This window comes from Falco cherrug, chromosome 10, assembly GCF_023634085.1.
Source record: "Falco cherrug isolate bFalChe1 chromosome 10, bFalChe1.pri, whole genome shotgun sequence".
Lineage (NCBI taxonomy): Eukaryota > Metazoa > Chordata > Aves > Falconiformes > Falconidae > Falco > Falco cherrug.
Genome location: NC_073706.1, coordinates 14,450,287 through 14,470,197, shown reverse-complemented (window position 1 = coordinate 14,470,197; position 19,911 = coordinate 14,450,287). Strand labels below are relative to the sequence as shown.

The following is a 19,911-nucleotide window of genomic DNA, read 5'->3' as shown; positions in this document are numbered from 1 at the left end:
ATCTCCAGGGATCGTCAACATCAGTCCCCACTGCAACAGGATGAGCTGCAAGAAACTTGCAATTGCCATTTGATGGGAAACACAGAGACATTTGAAAGTTAGATGAAAAAAACCCCCACATAATCATAGTTTTCAAATATTTTGCACAATAAACAAACATTTGGTAGTTCACTGCAGGTTTGTTTTGTAATCTAGTAAGTATTTAAAAGCATCACTATATACAGCACAAAGGATAACACCCAAATGAAGCACTTAAATCTCATTAAAGCAAAACATGGAGCATTTGGTACCCTGTGGAGAGGAGGTTGTCGCTGCCCTGTATGTAAACACCACAAATTACCTCTCCTGTAATTCCTACCGGATTTCAGTAGTTGCTCAGATTTGCTACAATTTGAAGCTCAGAGAAGGTGAGAAAGGGAAGAGCACAGATCTCCTGTATTTCACTTGCAGGGAATTCAGATCCAGAGCTAAAATTCATGCCCTGTTTACCTCAGAAAACTCTGGAGCTGTTTCCAGTGCTTATGTTCAGGCTGTTGCTTTCTGGCCCACCTTTCCCAAGGTGCCCACACAAGGCTGCAGTCTCCTGGCTTGGACTTCAGTTCAAGCCCAGGGCTCTGGGTTGAACCCTGGAGCCAGCACAGGCACCCAAGCCCTCCCCGAACAGCCACACAAAACAGAATTTAAAAAGCAAAAAGGCAGATGGGTGCTGCTTCGCTTGTGCACTGGATAGCTGGCAATAACAACTGTAAGCATATTGACAAACAGCTTAAAAACCTGTCTGGTTTCACTTAGGGGCTGGGAGGACCCCGGTGGATTATCAATGCAAACATCTTGTTTGGACCATGTCCCAGGAACGCTGTGCTCCAAGTAGTCTGATCACCTCTGCACCAGTGCTGGGGGAGCACACATCCCTTTCTACCCAGGGAAAAAAGAGACAGACAGCAGTAATGCAATACCTAATATACAGCTGACACCAGATTTTCCAAGAAATTCAGCTCCCACTTTAACACAAATCAAAATTACTTTTTGTTGTTGTTTGGTATGGGGTTTTTTGGGGTTTTTTTTTAAAGACTTGGTGGGTGGCCAAAAGAGCTGCACTGAGGGACCTGCGCTAAGCAAGAGTGCTGGAAATCACCCTCCTGTATGCACAGCATTGCAGGTGGATCACACGCAGGATGCTCTGTGAACTGGAAAGCAAGAAAACTCCCCACTTTCTTGTTGTTACCTGTTATTCTAAATTTAATTCACTTTCGGAGTAGTCTGAGTATGAATATTCTGCATTGCCTGCAAACGCAATCACCCTGGGAGCAGCAGGGTCCGGGGGGCTGGATGCTGGTGGATCTCGCCCATTTCTCGTCCCTCCCAGAGCCACGCTCAGGCTGGGACACATTTCCTTTTGGACAGACACTGCTTAGGCTCCCCTTGCCCCTGCTGCCTCCTGTCACTAGGCTGGCAGCAGCCTAGGATGTTTGGGACCTTTGCCTGGCTCCTTGCCGAGGTGAAGCTGCTTAATGGATTTAAGCATTACGAGGAGCTGGGGGCACAAAAAGCACAATGGTGGGAGCCTCACCTCTTCAGGAAACAGCCGGGAAGAGCAACTAGCCCTGGCTGTGAGCGTGGCCAAGCCAAAGAGTAGCAGGAGCCTTGTACTTTCCCTACAAGGAAGCATACATTGTTGTATTCATTCCCTTATTTTCTTGACAGTCGATGGCATGGCTTATGGGACCATCTGGAAAGCACGTTGTGTTCTTGGTAGACTGCAGACAACTCAGGGGAGCTCAGACGTACTCACTTGCTTGGTATCAAACTTCTTGCTGCTTAACAGCTGTACCAGCTGTACCACCTTAGACCTGTTCTAAAGCTTGGTTTCACGATGTGCTGAACTCTCCCACTGGCGTTAAAAAAGAGCTGCAAGAGCTTAGACCCTCTCAAGATGAGGTAGAGCCAAATATTTCAACAACATCAAAATCCGAGACTTGCCCATTAGAATGTATTTATTTGAAAATATATTAAATGCCTGGCTAACATTTCACAGTGAATGGTCAGGCTTGGTCCCCCCAACAGTCCATCCCTGCCCACGGAGCGCCCTGCCTTTCCAGACAGCAGTGGGATGAGACTTCACTCATTCAATGGCTTCCATGACTTCCAGCACGAGAGTTCGTGGCCCTGTCATGATGAGGCTGCTGATGGTCTGGTAGTCCAGATGCAAAACATACATACCATTCACTGAGAAAACAAACTGGCACACCTGCAAGGAGAGGAGGGACAGGTAACCTTCGGTTGACGTCTTCATGGCAACTTCTACCTGTGACTGACTACAGCCAGAAGCTGCAATTGCAAATAACTTGCTACAAAATTCTGCAAACCCTAAAGCATTACCACTCCATAAGCTACATTAATAATCACTGTGCTACAATCACTATATCATAAAAAAGGGACCAAAGGGATTTAGACTGTGAGCTAACAGAGAAAAGAAAAAAAAAAAAAAAAAGAAAAAAAAAGATTAATTTATGAGCAGTGGTTCATTTCACAGATGGAAATGAGGCACAATATTAACATCTAGCAATCTGGTAGCAAATGAGATTAGGTAAGGAGAAATTAACTGGGCTCTTGAGTAAATGAAACAAATTCATCTATCCCCTTCCAATCCTGCCTGAAGCAAACAAGGAGTCACACTCTGCCTCTGAAGAATCCCATTATTTCAAATATCCATCTGACTTTAGACTTATATCAGCTTGTAGAAATTATTCCCTTGCTGCTGGGGTTTTCATAGGGAACTGTGAAACTCAACATTCCTTTCGCTCACGCCTAAAGCACTACACACAAACCCCGTACATGCCTGGGTATAAAATGAGTTTCAAGCCCTCAGTTCATTTCACCTGAGCTGGAAATACTGGAAGTTACTTGATGAATAAAATCAAGGCATCAGTCTGAGGTTATTAAGCTTTCATGTAGGTGGAGGACAGTTCCACACACAGCTACACTGTTAATAGCAGAGAAACACAAAATGCATTGCAAGGGTCTGCTCCTTCCCTGCTTCACCGGGGTTATATATACTTACTGGACTGAACTGGGAATTCTCTGCTGTTTTTTCTTTTTAGTAGCTCAAACAGTTTCAACAGCTCCAAAGTCTGCCATGGGAACAGTTTCATTTTGACAGTTTTTTTTTAAGTTTTAGCTGCCCACAGCCCCTGTGCTGCCCTGGCAAAAGGCAAACGTGCCACCATGCAGCCACACACAGGGCGCTCTGCCTGCAGAGAGCATCCCTCCCTCCACCTCTCATGGCACTGCCAGAGCTCCACACACCGACTCCATTGGATTGATCTCCACTGCAGGAGGTGGGATTGTCACAGAGGATGTGTTCAGTTCAAAAGGCTCAAGCAGAACAGAACTTCTGCCTCCTGTTCAGTCACCAAGAGTGAGAAGTACCTTCATCCCTGCAGCAGCAGCGGGTCCTCCTGGGTCCACTGCCTGGATGTGGCAAGGTCTTCCTCCTCGGACCACAAACCCCCAGCCCACCGCATCCCCCACAATCTACAAGCAGAAAAAAAGGTTTTTAAGAACTAAGGGACTGGATAGAGAACATGCAACAGTTCCTAGCGAGATGGAGAGCTTTGCTCCTGATCTGCAGTGGGTAGGAAAGGGCTGTGCATCAAGTGGGACACAGCACCACAGATTAATTGCCCTCTGCAAAGCTGCTTTCTGATTAATAGTCCCTGTGAGCAAGTGCAGAAGAGTCAAGCACAGGCAGCATGAAGCTGAAGTGCAAGGCATGCACCAAGAACACGTTGAGAACATTTCCAGAGCACGCGTGTGGTGCCCTTTCCTTGACCCAGGAGAGCATTTCTAGGGTGGAAGTAGCCACTCTTCATTTTTCCCCACTCTGATCTTGGTCTGTCAGAGCAGTTTGCTGTGATACTGTGGCCATCTGATGTGACTAAAAGAGAAAAGGAATTCCCAAAGGACTTTGTGCATTACCCATATAAATAAATAACAGCAACTGCACAGCTAAGCAGAAGGAAATGAGCCATGAAGGGCCCAGGCTGGCAGAGTTGAAGGGCAGGGCAAGAGCATTCAGGAGGAGAATGAACGGCATGTCCTCAAACATGCCACACTAATCACCAGCTTTATTTTTCTTGCTCATTCCCACCAATTTCTACAGCACAGTTAATTTGAGAACCTGATCCACAGCTCCTCTGTAATCCCACCTGTGTCAAACCAGTATGGCAAGACAGCTTTCATGCTTCCTAAACTGGCCGCTGTGAGATTCCCCATTTCAAAGGCAGGCAGGAAAAGGCTGAGAAGTTTTTCACAAAAATAAACAAGCACAATAAGCTCCGCAGGGCAGGAACTGTCTTGCAACATTCCCACCCAGCACCCACCAGCCCTGCCTTGACTAGTCCTACAGCTTTAGAAATAACTAGAAAAGTAAAATCTCAAAACTCAGGTTGTCTGCAGCATCGTGGAGATTTTGCACTGTCTCTGTTTTATCCATGAAAAAGCCCATTATAAGAAAGGCAAGAGTGGCCCTTGGATGTTCCCTGTTCAGCGATGCTCTGTCAGATGCTGATGGATCATGTCAACATGTCTAAGCTGCAGCAGGAGCCTGAAAGATGCATGAAGCTGCACACCACCCTGTGTGACACAGAGGACGAGTGTCAGTCTCAATTGTCACCAGCCTTCACCGATTCTACAGTTTGCATGGAGCTGGATGCGACATAAATGGAAGGTTTTCTGTCCAGGAAACATTCGCTTTCCTGATCTAGCCCTTTGATATACATCAAACTGAAGCAGGGGCTGCGCACATTTTCACCCACAAGAATATCTGAAGGCACCAACCCACTGAGGCTCAGTGAGAAAGAGATGATGTGACATGCACCCAAAGTTTCACCGCAAAGCGGCCAGAGCAGCAGGCAGAGTTATCTAAGAGCAGGCAGCGCGCTCGCTGCCGTTGGGTTAGCAGTACCGTTCGCCAGGGTCACTTACAGTCAGTGTTTTCTTGATGTAGGGGGCCCCAGGGGACAGGAGCTCTTCATTGGTGACGGGTCTCTTTAACACTAGGGCAGAAGGCGACAGATCCTGTCAGAACCAAGGGTTTCATGCAGCAAAGTGCCTAACGAGGCAGCCTGGGGATTACCATGGGCTGGAGAGCAGATGTTAGAACCAGCACAGTTACCACACAGAGAAATCGTTACATTCATCTCAATGTTTTTCAAAACACTTGCACAACTTTTCAAATGAAGCCTCAGAGGTGAGGCTGAGCCTCTCGCAAGTCCCCAAGCCGAGAGGGGCTGGGTTTGGACCTGAGGCTCAAGCTAGCCCCTGCCCTGAAGGGACAGCTCTGTCCTGTGCAACAGCAGGCCAATGCAGAAGCCCAGACCTGATTTGGGGTTGCATTCAGCCACAGGAGGGAATACCAACGTAGGAGCAGTGCTGAAGTAGGGGTTGGAGTTTCCAGCGAGGGAAGTGATGCTGCTCCTTCGAACCGCTGAGACGATTTTGATCTCCTTGTTGGTTTGGACTGAAAGAGGCAGAAATAACAATTACCCAAGGAAGGAACAGACTAGTTTAAAATAACAAACATCCTCCACCAGCCTGGCCCACACCTGAAAGGTGAGCATGCACTGAAGATGGCATTTAATAGCTTCGAAGAAAGATCAAGAGCTGAGTTGATGGTAAGCTGAGTTATTTTCCCTAGATGGGGAGCTGTGATAAAGACTGTTGCTGCATCGGGACATCTACCACAAACCAGTGGGATAGGTGGTCACTCCATGGGAACCCTGGAGGAACAAACACCCTACACTCTGCTGGAGCAGCACCCTCGGCTCTGAGGTACTCTGGTAACGTAACCCCTGCTTTCATACCCCTCTACAAATACATCCACAGTTACCAGAGAGAAAGCTGGTGTTGCCTGGCTCCGGGTTGAGCTTGCGAAGACAGAAGGGGCTGTCCGGGCTCTCGGAGAGGGTGCGAGAAGAGTTCTCATTGAGTAACTCTGTGAGACGGCGCCTCCGTCGAAAGTTGATCCAGAATTGGTAGAGGATGTCACTGTCAAAGAAGTGATGCCTATTGGAGACTAGGAGAGAGCAGGGAGAAGGGAGAGGCTGAGGAGGTGTGAAAAATACATAGCAAATATACCAAGGGACCCAGATGAATTTCTTTTAACGTCTGTGTGTTCTGCTGCAGTTTTTCTGACTGTTTGAGAATGCTCCTTGCAGGGAAGGAGGACCAGCAGGGCCACCTCCCCGAGAGATGTCATCTCCCAGAGGTGAACCACCGAGTCTCAGCCCTCCACCTGCCCCTGTCCCAAGCCATTCAGAGGATTCCCCGCCTTCGGAATTGAAAGCTTAATTCCTCCAGATGGTTATGATCTCCAGCCAAGCCGGGCTGAACATTACGTCCTCGCAACCCAGCCCTCCAAACCCAGGGGTGCATCCCACTCCTGCAGCCGGAGGCTTTGAAGAACTGAAGAGCAATAGCTCAGATTTCAGCTCAAAGCCTTTGTGGGTGGTGGAAGATTGCTCCAATTTCAAAGGTCACCAGCTCCAAACATAGAACTAAAAGGCCCCGTTGCCATCTCCAAGTGGGCACTTGACCAGCACTTGTTGCATGACATGAATGGGGATTTGTTCTTAGCACAGCCTTGACAGCTATGCTTATCTCTTGCTTTCCACCCTCGCTCACCATGCTGAATGATCCCATGCTCCAGCAGCGCCCGGCCCAGCTCCACCGCTTCCTTTCGGTTCTCTACTTCTCCCTCCTGAACAAGCCAGTCGATCATTTCACAGCCCAGGAAAGTCCTCTGGTACTTGACTGAATTCTCCTCTCTCACCTTCAGAATTGACCCTTCCACGCTCACCAGCCTGGCACAGAGGTGGGACAAGCTCCGTGACGCTGCACAGCCCTGCCGGCCCCGCGGGCTGCTGCCGGCCAAAGCAAGGAGCAAGGCCAAGAGAAGCGGGTAAAGCGTTAAAGCCAAAACACTGCTGCCTGGGAGCAGTGGGAAGAAAGGGAGAAACGCAGTGCCGCAGTCAGGCAGCTTTGTAAATCCTTGTGACAGCAGAGGAAGCAGCTTCAGCAAAACCAGTTCAGCTGCAGCCTCAGCTAAAGACCGCAGATGAAAGCCAAGCAAGCAGCCGGTGCGTGCAACAAATGGCAGGCAGTCCGAACTGATGGAGAAGGTGTCTGTTAGTAAACACATACTCAGTTTGCAACATGGGAGAGCTAAATCCAGTGTCTCCACGAGAGGGTGCAGCGGGCTCGGCTGTGAGACACGCTGGATGCTCTCGCTGGCCACCACCGCCCAGCAGAAGCGAAGTAGAAGGGATGTGCATCTGCCAGAGGGACAGGGAGACATCCGAAATCACCGCGTGCCTGCCTGAAGGACTTCTCCCTCAGTGCCAGGTTGTGGATCAGATTGCCAGGGTCTGAGGGCAGACGTGATGCGAGGAGGATGCTAAAGGAACCAGGTCCGGAGCTTGGTCTGTGGCTGAAGCCAGTCTAAGAAAATGACTCATGAGGTGCCCGGCTAGACAGTTTGGAGTTAGAACCAGAACTAATAAAGACAAAGAAAACTAAACACTTGAAGGTGGAAGGAGTTTTCCTTACTGTCTGAGAATTAGTTTTTCTGTTACAGATTTTGCAGATAGGCTAAGTGAGGTGGCGGGATCCAGGTCCCTGGGGGCCCTGAGGGTGCTATACCCTGCTGATTTTGGTGGCAAGTTAGTCCTAGCAGTGCTGATGGAAGCAGCTCACGCAGGGAGGCTGGGGGGCTGCTGGGAACAGCCATTGTGCCCATCCCAGGAGCACTCACACTGCAGATAGCACTCTAGCACTTCCCCAGGCTGGACCCCAGAACCCACAGTTGGGTTGGAGCCCCTGAAAGCATCCATAGGTTCTGAGTACAACTTCTGCCCCAGCCCCAAAGAAGCCAGTTGTCCTGCAGCTGCGACACGGCTCAGGAAACAGCATTTCCCAGTGCTACAGCATGGGGTACCGAGAAGGCAGAGAAAAGGCAGCTGTAGGGGTGGCTCCCAGCCGTAGAGCATCATCAGCAAGCACAGCCAGCCAAGCTCAGTCCCAGCGCCCCATGCAGAGAGCTGTTTTGCAGGGGAAGGACTTACGTACTTCTCGTAAAGACTCTGGCCTCTCATGAACACCTTCACATCCTTGCTGAGAGGGAAGGTCCCATCATCCTTGCGGAAGCGATACAGCAGCTTGGCATCCTTGTAGTCCGAGTGCTCGTCGCAGACTGGAAGGGGTTCAGAGCAGGGATGTCAGTGCTGCAGGCAGCTGTCGGTCCGTAAGGGACAGACAGAGCTGCACAGACTCGGCAGGGTATAATTCGAGGTTAAAAGCTCTGGGGGCTGCATGTGATGTCCTTCTCTATGCCCCTCATATCACGGAGCAACCAGAAGCTGAGCCTTCGGTCCCCATATGAGCTGCTTGTGAGTGCCTACAGCCCGTGCTGCTGGGAGAGGTCAGTCCCACTGAACAGACAGGGGAAAGCCTGAGTTTGCATCCACATTTTGATCCAGACACTAAAATGTTAATTAGAACAAACAAGGAAATTTTTTTGAATTTAATTTAAATGGTGATGCTTTGCTTTAGACTAAAAGAGAACAAACAGAATTGTCTCAATCAGTCTTTTTAAGAAAGACATAGCCACATGTAAGTAGACTTGGAGGACAGGAGCAAAAAAACCCAACCCTCGCTTCATCCAAAAATGCTATAAAATCACCTCTGTCCCTGCCAAAATTACTTGTTAGCCAAAACATATAATGCCACCAACTTTTCCACACCCTTTTGTGCCAACCCTGCTCAATACATTTGCATGGCAAACTGACCTCAAGAGAGAAATTTTTCTTCAGAGCTAGATGCATACAACTGGAATAATCAAATCTGTATGAAAAGCCTCTGTTTAACCTTGGGGATAAGCACAGAGTCTGTAAATGCATGGCCGTTAAGTGCATGCAACATTTAGCAGGTAAATATTTGGGATACAACTTTGAGATAAGCTTGCCTGAAACAGATTCCTAGACTACGAGTCAATAAAAGCCAAAACCACAAACCAAACCAACAAAAACAGCCCCCAAAACATCACAGTCCAGCTCTTAAATTAGTCAGCCTGCCTTTCTTCAGGTCCATCTGTTTGAAGCAAGAAGGAGAAACTTCATCAATAAAAAAAAAAATAATAAATAAATAAATAAAAAAAAGAGTAAAGAATATGCCTGGAAAAACAAAGAAAAATGAAAAAAAATACCCACAAAGATTTCCTCGCTAAAGTAATGTAAAGTGAAATTCAAAAAACACAAAATACTTCTTGTGAAAATGTTAACACTTGTTCATTCTGAGCAGACTGGCAAAGCTTCACCCCCTTTTGGCAAGCAGCAAAATGCTATAAACTGCCAGCCTATCTCAGGTTCATCGTTCCTCCTGAGTGGCTGTCTGGGTGCGAAATCGGGATGCTGAAGCCCATGACTCACCAAGCAAGAAGGCAGGTCTGGAAGGTTGTTTTAAAAGGCAAAAGTTTGCATCTTCTTAACTCCAAGGAGCAATGATTCAGACGACATTGCAATTGGGAATTAAGCGCAAAACCTTAGAAGGCTGCGCCCATGGAAAACCTAAGTGTTTTTGCTGTTTGAAGACCAATTTCAATCTGCTTCCAGCACGTAACAGAATAACGGCTCAAACCACATCAGACCCTTAAGAGGCAGCGCAGACAATGATCTCCATGAGATAATTACTGTCTCCTGGATCCCAGTGGAGAAAAGGGGAAGAACTGGGACAGCCTCTTGCAAAGCACTTTGCACGGTGCTGCGGTAGCTGGCAGTCCTGTTTCCACAGGACTAACAGAAATTCGTGGTCACAAGGCAAGTTGGAGAGTCAACTACTGTGTCCTGCCAGGAATTACCGCAGAAGCAGAAGGGATGTGTCCGTGATAAGCAATCAAAACAGCACTGGTATCCAGTACTGCCCAGGTTTAATTTAAATGGATTTATTTGAAACCGTTGGCTGGACAGATGGAAAAAATAATCAGTTTTAAGTGTTAATGGTTAACTGAGAACTCACTGCTTCAGCTTTATGCTTTCGTGATAAAGCACAGCAGCAGTTTATTTTTATTCAAGGCAGCTTAATGTAAAGGGCATTAACCTCAGCAAGTAGCAGATGGCGACAGAGAGTGTTTGCATTGCAGTGGTCAAAGGCAGCTATTTCTGGACCCTGGAGGAGAGGGGGGAAGAGAGGGCTGGGTTTGGTGTGTTTGCCATCTGCTTCTGGCTCCTCAGCTGCATCCTCTGGTGACAAGCTGCCACCCAGCGCCAGGCTACCACCGCCCGTGTCCCAGGGACTTGGGAGCACCAGAGCTCAGCCACGGGTCAGCAGCAATTCCCACCGAGGGCTGCACCGTCCGAGGCTGGTTGGTCATCCAGGGATTTTGATTCTGTTTGGGCCTCGAAATCCCAGAGAGGAGCAGCTCTTCACCGGTCTGAAGCATGGATTTCCCGCTGTTGTAGCGGGACCGAGGGCTGGACCTCGGGGATTGCTCTGCAGCTCCGGGACAGGCACAGGCCACACCACATGACCTGAGCTAATCCAAACACTGCTGAAAGTTCCAAATAATTTTTAAAGAGAAAAAAGCCTGAATACTTGAAGCATCAAGCTGCTTTCCCCTGACTCCCCTCCTTTCGTTGTTTTATTCCTTTGGGGGGGGGGAGTATTATTATTATTATTTTTCCTTTTAACAGGTTCCATGGACAAGCCTTTGAAATGGCATACTGCTTCAGCCCATTTACAGGTACTGGATTACTTCCCACTTCAAGTGATGTGGGCTCCACACCCCTACTTGTCTCACCTCAGCATGGATGGGGAAAACTGAGGAGTGCTGGGTTCTTACGGTAAGAAAAAAAGAATTTTCCTGCAGATGCGAAGCCTGTGCTATAATTCAACTTCCACTTCTGCATGACACAAACATGAGCTAGACCACCTTCTGTAAAAATATCCACCACTGGCTGCCAATGCAGTTGCTGCAGGGCAATACAGGTCAGGCATTCCTCAACTTGCTTTTGAATAAAGACACCTCAGATGCTGGTCTGTCTGTGGGCAGGGACCTGGCCCATCCCCCAAAGCAATGCAGCTTCACCCAGCCCCACACAGCCTCTTGCCTGCCCATCACCTCCCAGCTTCTCCAGGAGCCCTCGCCCACAGGAGGTCGTGAGCAGGGACCTGACCACGTTGCCATATCCCAGGCTGATGGACACACACGGTGACCAGACATGGAGCCCCTCCCCAGGGAAGCTCCGCGGGCAGCAGAGAAACCCACACACCGTGATGAATGATGTAATGGTCCATTAGCTTCTGCATGAGGCGGATGCCCGTCTCTCGGTCTGGTGCTTCTTTGTGGTCGATCAGCCAGTCTGTGAGCTCCTTCGCCACGAAGCAGTTTGGGTACGTTCGGAGATGGTAACGTCGGTCCTTAATGAGCTTCCCATCGTGGAGGCGAAGCCTAGAGAGAAAGCCAGCCATTGAGCAGAGCTGGCGTTACAGGGGAACTTGGGTCCAATAGCCCAGCATCTGCCCAGCCTGGAGAAACCAAGGATGATTTGGGACTTCTGGCAAGCACCCAGCGCCTTATAAATTCGACCAAACCTCTTGGCTTTGCAAAACTGCATCAGTTAATCCTAGGGAGCCTCTCCCTCATCCCCTTCTTGCCTCCTTATCACTACACAGATTATGTAATTGCCTGCACCAGACTTAGTCTGAGCCATACGTGTCTTTTTGTTCTAAGCAAGCCTCTAAAAAATACACAGCAGCTAACTGAAGCTTGTGAAGAAGGGCCAAAACCCAGGGAGGGGGTGGGGAATAGTAGTACATAGATTTGTCATCTTGGCATGATTTTGTGTCTAGTTCTTCCCAATAACCATGAAAGCAGGAATGTAGCTGCCCCCAGGACAAAGTCTTAGTCATAGCTCGGGGTGGGAGCAGCAATGGGAGCAGCAACAGGAGCAGCGATGGGAGCACTCCTTTCTCCCGCGTGTGTCTAAGAGACAAGTGCCAGCTGATCCTATGCACTACCTACTAATCCATGTACCTACCATTTCACAGCAGCGGACAACAGCCCTGACATTTTCTGGTTCAAACTGGGATAGATTGGGACAGAGTTTACCAAAACAACAACCGCCCTACGCTGCAAACCCTGACGTGACAGCCAGCCTGTGACTCCAACAGAAAGATACACCTGGATGAAGGTTACTCAGGTGAGTACGGCTTTGACTTTTTAAAAGGGCCTTAAAAACCGAGCAAGCTACAGAGATCTTATGTGTTCCAGCCAAAGCCAACTCAACTTGGCAGGAGATCTGTCCGGGAGCCAAACCTTTGCCCTGTAGCCATGACTGTTCCCAAAATACTAACCTTGGAAAACGCCCCGTGCATGCAGCAGACTCAGAGATATTAATTAAATAACTCCTCTGTAACTCCAGGATGTTTCTGGTTTCAAATTATTCATTTCAACTCCTCGTTTTGCCTTGGGCCAATATATTTTACAACGGCATTAATCACTGCAGCCTTTCTTTATTCCGTGCTTCAAGTTCTTTTGTTCTTTTTGAAGCAGGTATGCGTACGACACAGCACATTGGACAACAGTTTCAGGCACCATACAAGAAGTTTTAAATATCCTAAAAATCTCTTAGATAATAATGGATTATCCTATATTGTAGGATTTACAAATACCAGAGTCTCAAAAGTCTTAAGATAAAACCTTTTATTGGGTGAAGAATGAGTAATTGATTGTTGTAATTAATGTTAAGGCTACTGTGAGCCAATATAATTCTTAACAGATATTGTCAGAGCTTCCTGGTAACTGAAACACTGACCCAAAGGCTCGTGCAGAACCAGCTCCTGGCCTTGCCTCCAGACCCCTCCCTCACATACTGGGGTCTATATGCGGCGTTTTACTCCCTTTACCTGGAAGGCTCCTTCCCACGCGTGACCAGCAGTTGCCCTGCGTATGGGTTTTACCTGAAGAGAAAGCCCACAGACAGCTGCCTGCTGGTTTTAGAGTTTTTAGCATTTTCCCTTCCTTTATTTCACAGTTCACTGTCAAAATGCAACCAGACAGAGTCAGCAAATGGAGAGGCTCCCCATCCAGCATCCCTCTGCTACAGGAGAAGACAGTCAGTCATTTTTTATATTCTTTCTTTATAATCAGCAAGTGGGATGCCACTTTAGAGGTGTGTTTGGCAGAGATAAGAAATGTACCAAGAGTATTCTATCGCTATCAACAGTCTGCAGGAGCCTATAAAGGCTATATATATACACTCATACACACACACACATATATAGACACACATATATACACACACTCCTTCACCCACAATAACACACAGACCATAATCAAACAAGGCTTGACTAGAAACTGGCTGGGAGAATATTATTTCCCTTCTAGGTCTATTTTTATCACATTTCAGAGTACTGCAGAAAGTACACGGGTCCTGGGGGAAGGAGAAAAGAAAAAAGATTTTCAGTAAAAAATACTACTAAAACCTAGGATTTAATATATATATACACACACACACACACATATTTTGAAACTATTCCGTCGGGCACAATTGCTAGGACAGGAATGAAGTGGTATTTAAGCACCTCTGGAGCAGCAGCATCTTGGACCCTCATGGGCTGTTTTAAGGTTGTGACAAGTTTGCCCTCTTGCCTGCAGACCCAGGGCAGTGGAAGATGCACAGCTCAAGTGTCCTGGTGGTCTTTTCACTTTCCTCTTGTTTACTGTTTCCCATCAACTACAAGGAGATAAATTTTGTCCTTCAGGCAGACAAGGACATCACACCCACTGCGCCTCTGAACGGCTCAGCTGACACTCTCCAGAAACCAGCCCGCATATGATGTTGCAAAAACAAAGTCAGTGAAACTGTGAGTGGTTTATAATCATGCTTCTACATAAAAAAGTATTAAGGATGGATGTATAATACAAAATTATGAGTTTTCTAGATGCCAAAACCTGTCCCATGTACACGTTACCTCTTCAAAAGGGGGGGAAAAAAAAAAAGAAAAAAAAAAAAAAGAAAAGCACAGAACAACACAAGGATAAAATGCTTGCTGGAACATGAGAATCAACCCTTATTAAACACTCCTGGCTTGGCACTTGGTACGCTGCTTTGAGTAGACTGTGTTAGGTAACCGAATTGTTTCTTTGACAAGGTCACTACAAAGGCATCATTATTCATCCTGTGTAACCTTGTTGAAAGGGAGATCCACAGCAGTGCAAATAGAAGGGAAGAAACAAAAAAAAAAACCCAAAAAAACCCCAACCAACAACCCACAAACCTCTAGGGGAATCAAGAGTTCAAGTCACTTCAGCTTTTACAAGCACAACTTCCCTGCTCCTCTGGCAGCCCCGTGTTGTCCCAGCAGCGTTATGGACGTCCACTGCTGGAGAGCAACGCCAGGAGATCCTCTCTTGGTTACTTCAGCGCATTCACATTTCATGAAATTTCAGAACCAAGTCTGAATTAGGGCATTTGCTGAAGCAAAGGGCTTTCCTGTATTGGAAAAATCACTATTTTTATTGTGTCATAGTTGTCATGTGTCAAAGTGACAGTCATTCTGCACCCAGTACCCACACGTGCCTGTGCGGAGTGGGAATGTCTCCCTGTGCTGCTCTCCATCACCCCCCACCCACTTAAACAGACCTTGAGCATCCCAAATGCCAAGGTGGATCTCTCAAGGATATCAACTCAAGTTCACATTCCCATAGCAGTTAAGCATAAACAAATGGCCCTGGAATGATGCATCACCGAAAGGATCTTTTCTGTTCCTATCTTTACAGAAAAAAACTCCCAACAGAAACAACAAAAAAAACCCCAATAACAACCAAAAAACCCAACAAACAAACAACTAAGTGCTCAGTAAAAGACAGCAACAACCACAACAGCAGATCTGCAAAATAGCTGCTGGAGAGGCACATTCAGGCAAAACAACTGCTGCAAACAGGCTCAGCAAAACCCGGTTTGCTGCACCCCCAGTCTGCAAAAGCACCAGTAAGTTCAGGGGGCAGAGGGGAGTGCTTTGCATGCCTGTCGCAGCCCATAGCGGTGCAGAGATGTTTTATTTTTCTACTTGTATTTAAATGTATGTCTAGGAAAACAAGACTTCAATCTCAAAAAGAAATCCTGGCAAGCACAAGCCTACTTCCCAGTCCTCACTTTCACCAGTGCTGAAAATGTAGTAATAGGCTTTTTAAGGTCATTCTGATCATGTAGTCTCATCTTCCAAATAACATTCACCTGGTGACTGCCACATCAAGCAGTGTCCCACAACTCCTCCAGGAAGACATCCCCACTTCAAGAGACCCAGGGTCAATAGAGAATCATCAAACCTCCTGTGGACCCAAGATTTCTGGCCAGAAATACAAATTTTGGCATGTTCAGCTACAGACCTTTAAGTGAGCCCCATTTCCAGAGCATCAAAGCATGAGCACTTTATTTAACAGAGTCAATTTGAGTATCTAAATAAAACACCCAGCAAGTTTGAAAATTTCATACAGTGGCTGAAATCACTGTTTTGTTCTTCATTAGAAGAGAACTTTCTTTCTCTTCTCACTTTTTCTACCCGAGACATAAATTTACTAAGTATATTTTACATTTTAAAGTGATTAATGCAGCTTAACAGAGTTATTAGAGAACAGCTGGTTCACTTGACCATGAGGAACACCCAGAAGAAAGCACACGAGGGCTTGTCTGTACTTGAGAAACTCAGATTACAGCAGGGTGTGAATCCAAAGCCTGGTAGTTGTTCCAGAATATCTCTGTGCAGATAAGCCATTTGTTGCAATTAGAAATGACTAATTGGGCCTCTCTTACAGAATGCCACCCAGGAACACACAACACCCAGGGAAAACTAGTGGGGTTTTCATGCAGGTTTGTATGTCTGAAACAAAAAGAACGACAGCGGGAGCCGTGAGGAAGGAGCTGAGACAGCAACAGCAGCTCTCTCAGACCCAAGACCAAGATATCAGCGGAAATTATCTTCATGTTTTTGACGGGGAGAGACTCAAGCCCCAAAACTCCTCTTCCCCTTCCATGGGCTAGCATCCCCATGGAAGCAGGAGGACCCTGGCAGACAGACAGCCTGAAGCACAGCAGCCAGGCTCCCCTCAATTCCTTTAGGATCTGGTTTGTTCCCAGCCATCCCCACACAGCATTCCCTCACCCCTCGCCTGTGCAGCTATTTCTGGCTAGGAAACACATCCTGACACTGAACAGACTCATCCCTCTGGCCAAACCAAACTCGGAGGGATTTACAAACTCGCTGGGAAGCCAAAGAACTGTTAAGATGGAGCAAAGGTTTGTTTGATTAAATGCAATAGTGGGGAGGCAGGGCAGGAAGTGGAGAACAGGGAAAAACAAATGTTTGAGATTTTGTGTAGACACAGTAACGTTATTTGCTGATGGAGGCTTACAGAGTCAGGGCAGACCAAGAGGCTCCTTTACATGCTGCTTTATTCCTCACGTGGGGAAAAGCCAGGGAGCACAACACAGACATTGAGCTAGCCCTGCCTCATCTGCTCTCGCTGAGACAGCATCCAGCTTCTTTGCCTCAGTTTCCCCATTGCTACCTACCGGGCATCCAGGCCCCGGGAGGATTCATACCACCAACTCCGTACCTGGCAGGCTGTAAGATCCCCAAAATACAAGTGGCAGACTCGAGCACTCGGTGTGTTCTGCTCTGCACCACTCCATTCTCCTTTCAGCCAGATAGGCTGCAGGGGAAGGAGGAGCCCAGCTCCAGGTTGGTGACCATCCCATCACCCTCTTCCCTGAGTTTTACACCCCGTGCTGGCCAGCAGCTCCTTCCAGTCCTTCTGCACTGGGAACAGGCTCCTGCCCAGCCCCAAGCAGAAGGATGCAACTGCTGGTGCTAAGCCAGCAGCGAAAGGACCCACGTCTCCATCACTGTGAGGGCTGGTACTCTGCTGTCCCTCCTTAGCGTTTCGACCCATTACTCACAACCCAGCTGAAGGAGAACAACCCTGCTGCATGAAATCCACCTGCTCTTGTCCGTGCAACAAAGAGCTCCAGCATTTCAAGAGCAGGTCAGGGGCTTGAAGCAGTTGAGGCTGCCCAGAGGCAGATTGGGTCTGCTCCCTGTGCCGCAGCATCTGCAAAACAGCGTGTCTCCCAGGATCACGGGTGTAGCACGCGCCAGCTCCCGAGGTGAGAGCTCTCACCTTGTCCCTCTACTTATATGTGATTCCTGCCCCTCCTGTCACCCCTTCCAGCAGGGATAACCTGCGCCTGGGGTAGCAACCTGAACAGGAGCAAGCAGTTCGTGATTGCAACCTGCTGTGATGGGTTTGGTCTGAAAACTCTCAGGTTTAGGGAGCTCCCTAACCTTAACCAGAAAACTCCAAGGCACTTCAGCTACGGAGCGGGGGGAGCAGAAAAAGACAGCACCCCAAGACTGCATCCATTTTGGGTTTCCCATTCAACTGCATCCCAGTTGTGCTAATGGAAAGATACTCTCTCCCTGCATGAACCTTGCCTCCCTTCAGGCTTTTAGCATCATTTTTAAAGGCTCAGGGTACATTCACACTGACAATAAGGAGTAAAGTTTCCATACAAATATTGGGAGGAAAAAATGAGTTGGTATTTCTGGTTTTCAGAAGAGCATAAGCCACTTCATTCCCCTGGCACATGGACCCAATCACAATATTAACACATGGCTTGATTATTTTATTTTCTCTCTGAATATCTGACTCCTTCCTTTGGCCCAGGCTATAGGACTCATTTTAAACCTCCATCACTCCAGACAAGTAAAATACTGGAAATATAAATATGAATAGGCCTACCCTGCCCATGGGATGGAAAAAGTCATAATTTTACATCTCTTGCACTGAGTTATTGAAATGAGGCAAGTCATTCAGGTCAGTGGCTGCTTTTCCCTGTAAGAAAGTTAAGCTCATTTTCAAAGCCTCGCTTACAGCGTGGACTGCAAATCCTGCAAAGGCAGAATGGTTGGTGCAGCCTCCACCCCCAACAGCAGCTCCCCCAGTCACTACCTAAGGAAAAGATTTAATTTCTGGAGCTAGGACAGTAATATTTGTGAAAGACAATAGACTGGAAACATGGCTAATCATCATTTAAAATCCAGCCACTTGGACGTTAGCTGTGTTTTCAAGATGGGGCCCTAATCCTCAGTTGGAAATTATCAATCCTTGATCCAGTACAAGTAATAAAGCTAAAAGCTAATGTGACTCACAGAGAATGGACAACAGAGTGGGTTTTAGGAATCTGATACTAGCACACTTGGGCTCCGGACTCTTTACATTATTCCAGGATATATTTCCTATTTTCCACCCACATTTCAAAACAAAACAGAAGGGCTCCAGGTACAAACAAGCAAACTCTACTCAAGAACTAGAAAAGCCTACACTAGCATGTTTAGAAGCAAGGGAAGGTGGAGGGCAAGGGGGACGGGGAGGGGGGGGAGGGTTCTGACCCCAGATACACAGGGAACATGATTTCTCCACTACAGAGGTTTTCTTGCATAGGAGAATATATTTCTGGCTTCATAAGAAAAACAAACTGAGAAGCTACTCAAGGACTGGGACTGAAAACCAGCGGTAGTTCCCAAAAGTGACTTTCCAGAGAGGGAAGATCCTACATGTTGCTGTGCAAAACAATTCGGGTGCTTGGCACCCATGAGGTGACCTCTCAAATCATCCTCAAAAGTCCGAACACCTCGGAGGTGGTGCTGTCCCCATCCAGCCAGGGACCAGGAACCCTGGGGAGGCTGCTCGGCGTCACCGCATCAGGCTCTGCACTTGGGGGAAGATGCAAAAGGAGCAGAAAGACCCTGTTGCCTTCTCAAAGCACCTCCAACATACACACACACCCCTGCCCGGCACCGGGAGGTGAAGGGCAGGAGATGCCCAGGGAGGAGCAGCAGGACAAGGTGATATGGGAAGGGATCTAGTTCACCAGTGGTGAAGTGAAGGAAGGATCAGCAGGTACTGGGGAGTGGGGGACACTAGCTGGGTGGGAAAGAGCTCACTCAGGGGTAAAACTTTGCACCTCCTGCTAACAGGGTACAGTCCAGAGCCCCAGGTACAGCCCTGCCCCAGCCTGGAGGAGGGCCCCATCACCTCCTACCTCAGTTGCTCTCCAGCAATCATCACCTCTGCCCTGTAATGCTGCTCCGTGGCTTTCTTCTTCAGGCTGTTGCTCAGGCTCTCCATGCTGGGCTGCAGGCGGGCGGCGCCGGGCAGATGCGCCCGCGGCCCCGCACATCCCGTGGGATGCGGGGTGAGGAGATGCCGCCGCAGCGCGGTCCCCAACCGGCTGGCAGGGGGCAGGGGGCAGCCTGAGCTGCCGGCTCCGGCTCCCTCCTTCCCTGCCCCGGAGCCTCCGGAGGAGGAGCCTCTGCCGGCTGAGCCCGGCTCTGGGGCTTCCCACCCGCTGCCTCCAGCCGGGCTCCGGCTGGGAGCCGGGAAGGTGGCAGGTCCCTTTCCAGCAGGCTGGGGACCGTGTCCTTCCCCCGTGCTTTGCGCAGCTGACTCCAGCAGGCACACACAGGCTGCAGGAGGAGTGGTTTGATCAGCAATAAGACGGACAAAGTACTTCCTTCTGCTGAAGTTCTCTATGAAGGGTTCACGACGTGCCAGTCCCCGGTGCAAGCCATGAGGCTTGTTCTCATCCTCTTCCCCAAGGGCTTCCCACCTCTCCCCAGAACCAGATGCATCCAACACCATGGCCAACGCTTGCTAAAAACCGGGCTTAGAGCAGCTTGAGTCATTCCTCGTTGTAGCAGCCATCACAGAGGTTGGCTGGAGAAGCACGGGCTGTAATTAGCAAGAGCTGGCACTGATGAGTCTGGGACTCTGTTGATGCCAAGCTGTTTGCC

The 19,911-nt window shown here is 48.3% G+C and overlaps 1 protein-coding gene across 2 annotated transcripts; it reads right to left on the bottom strand.

Moving 5' to 3' along the window:
- Positions 1 to 1,976: 1,976 nt before the first annotated feature.
- Positions 1,977 to 19,490, bottom strand: LOC102047484 (DEP domain-containing mTOR-interacting protein-like). Of its 2 annotated transcripts, none has more exons than XM_005444878.4 (9): positions 19,161 to 19,490; positions 11,325 to 11,503; positions 8,128 to 8,251; positions 6,685 to 6,863; positions 5,891 to 6,076; positions 5,381 to 5,521; positions 4,987 to 5,057; positions 3,430 to 3,534; positions 1,977 to 2,248 (listed from the first exon to the last, which is right to left on the bottom strand). In XM_005444878.4, the coding sequence occupies exons 1-9, from the start codon at positions 19,244 to 19,246 to the stop codon at positions 2,123 to 2,125; spliced, it is 1,197 nt and encodes a 398-aa protein (XP_005444935.2). In that variant the 5' UTR covers positions 19,247 to 19,490; the 3' UTR covers positions 1,977 to 2,122. The 2 variants fall into 2 exon arrangements, with proteins under 2 accessions (XP_005444935.2, XP_055578739.1); XM_055722764.1 differs by lacking the exon at positions 19,161 to 19,490 and adding an exon at positions 12,961 to 13,156.
- Positions 19,491 to 19,911: the final 421 nt, after the last annotated feature.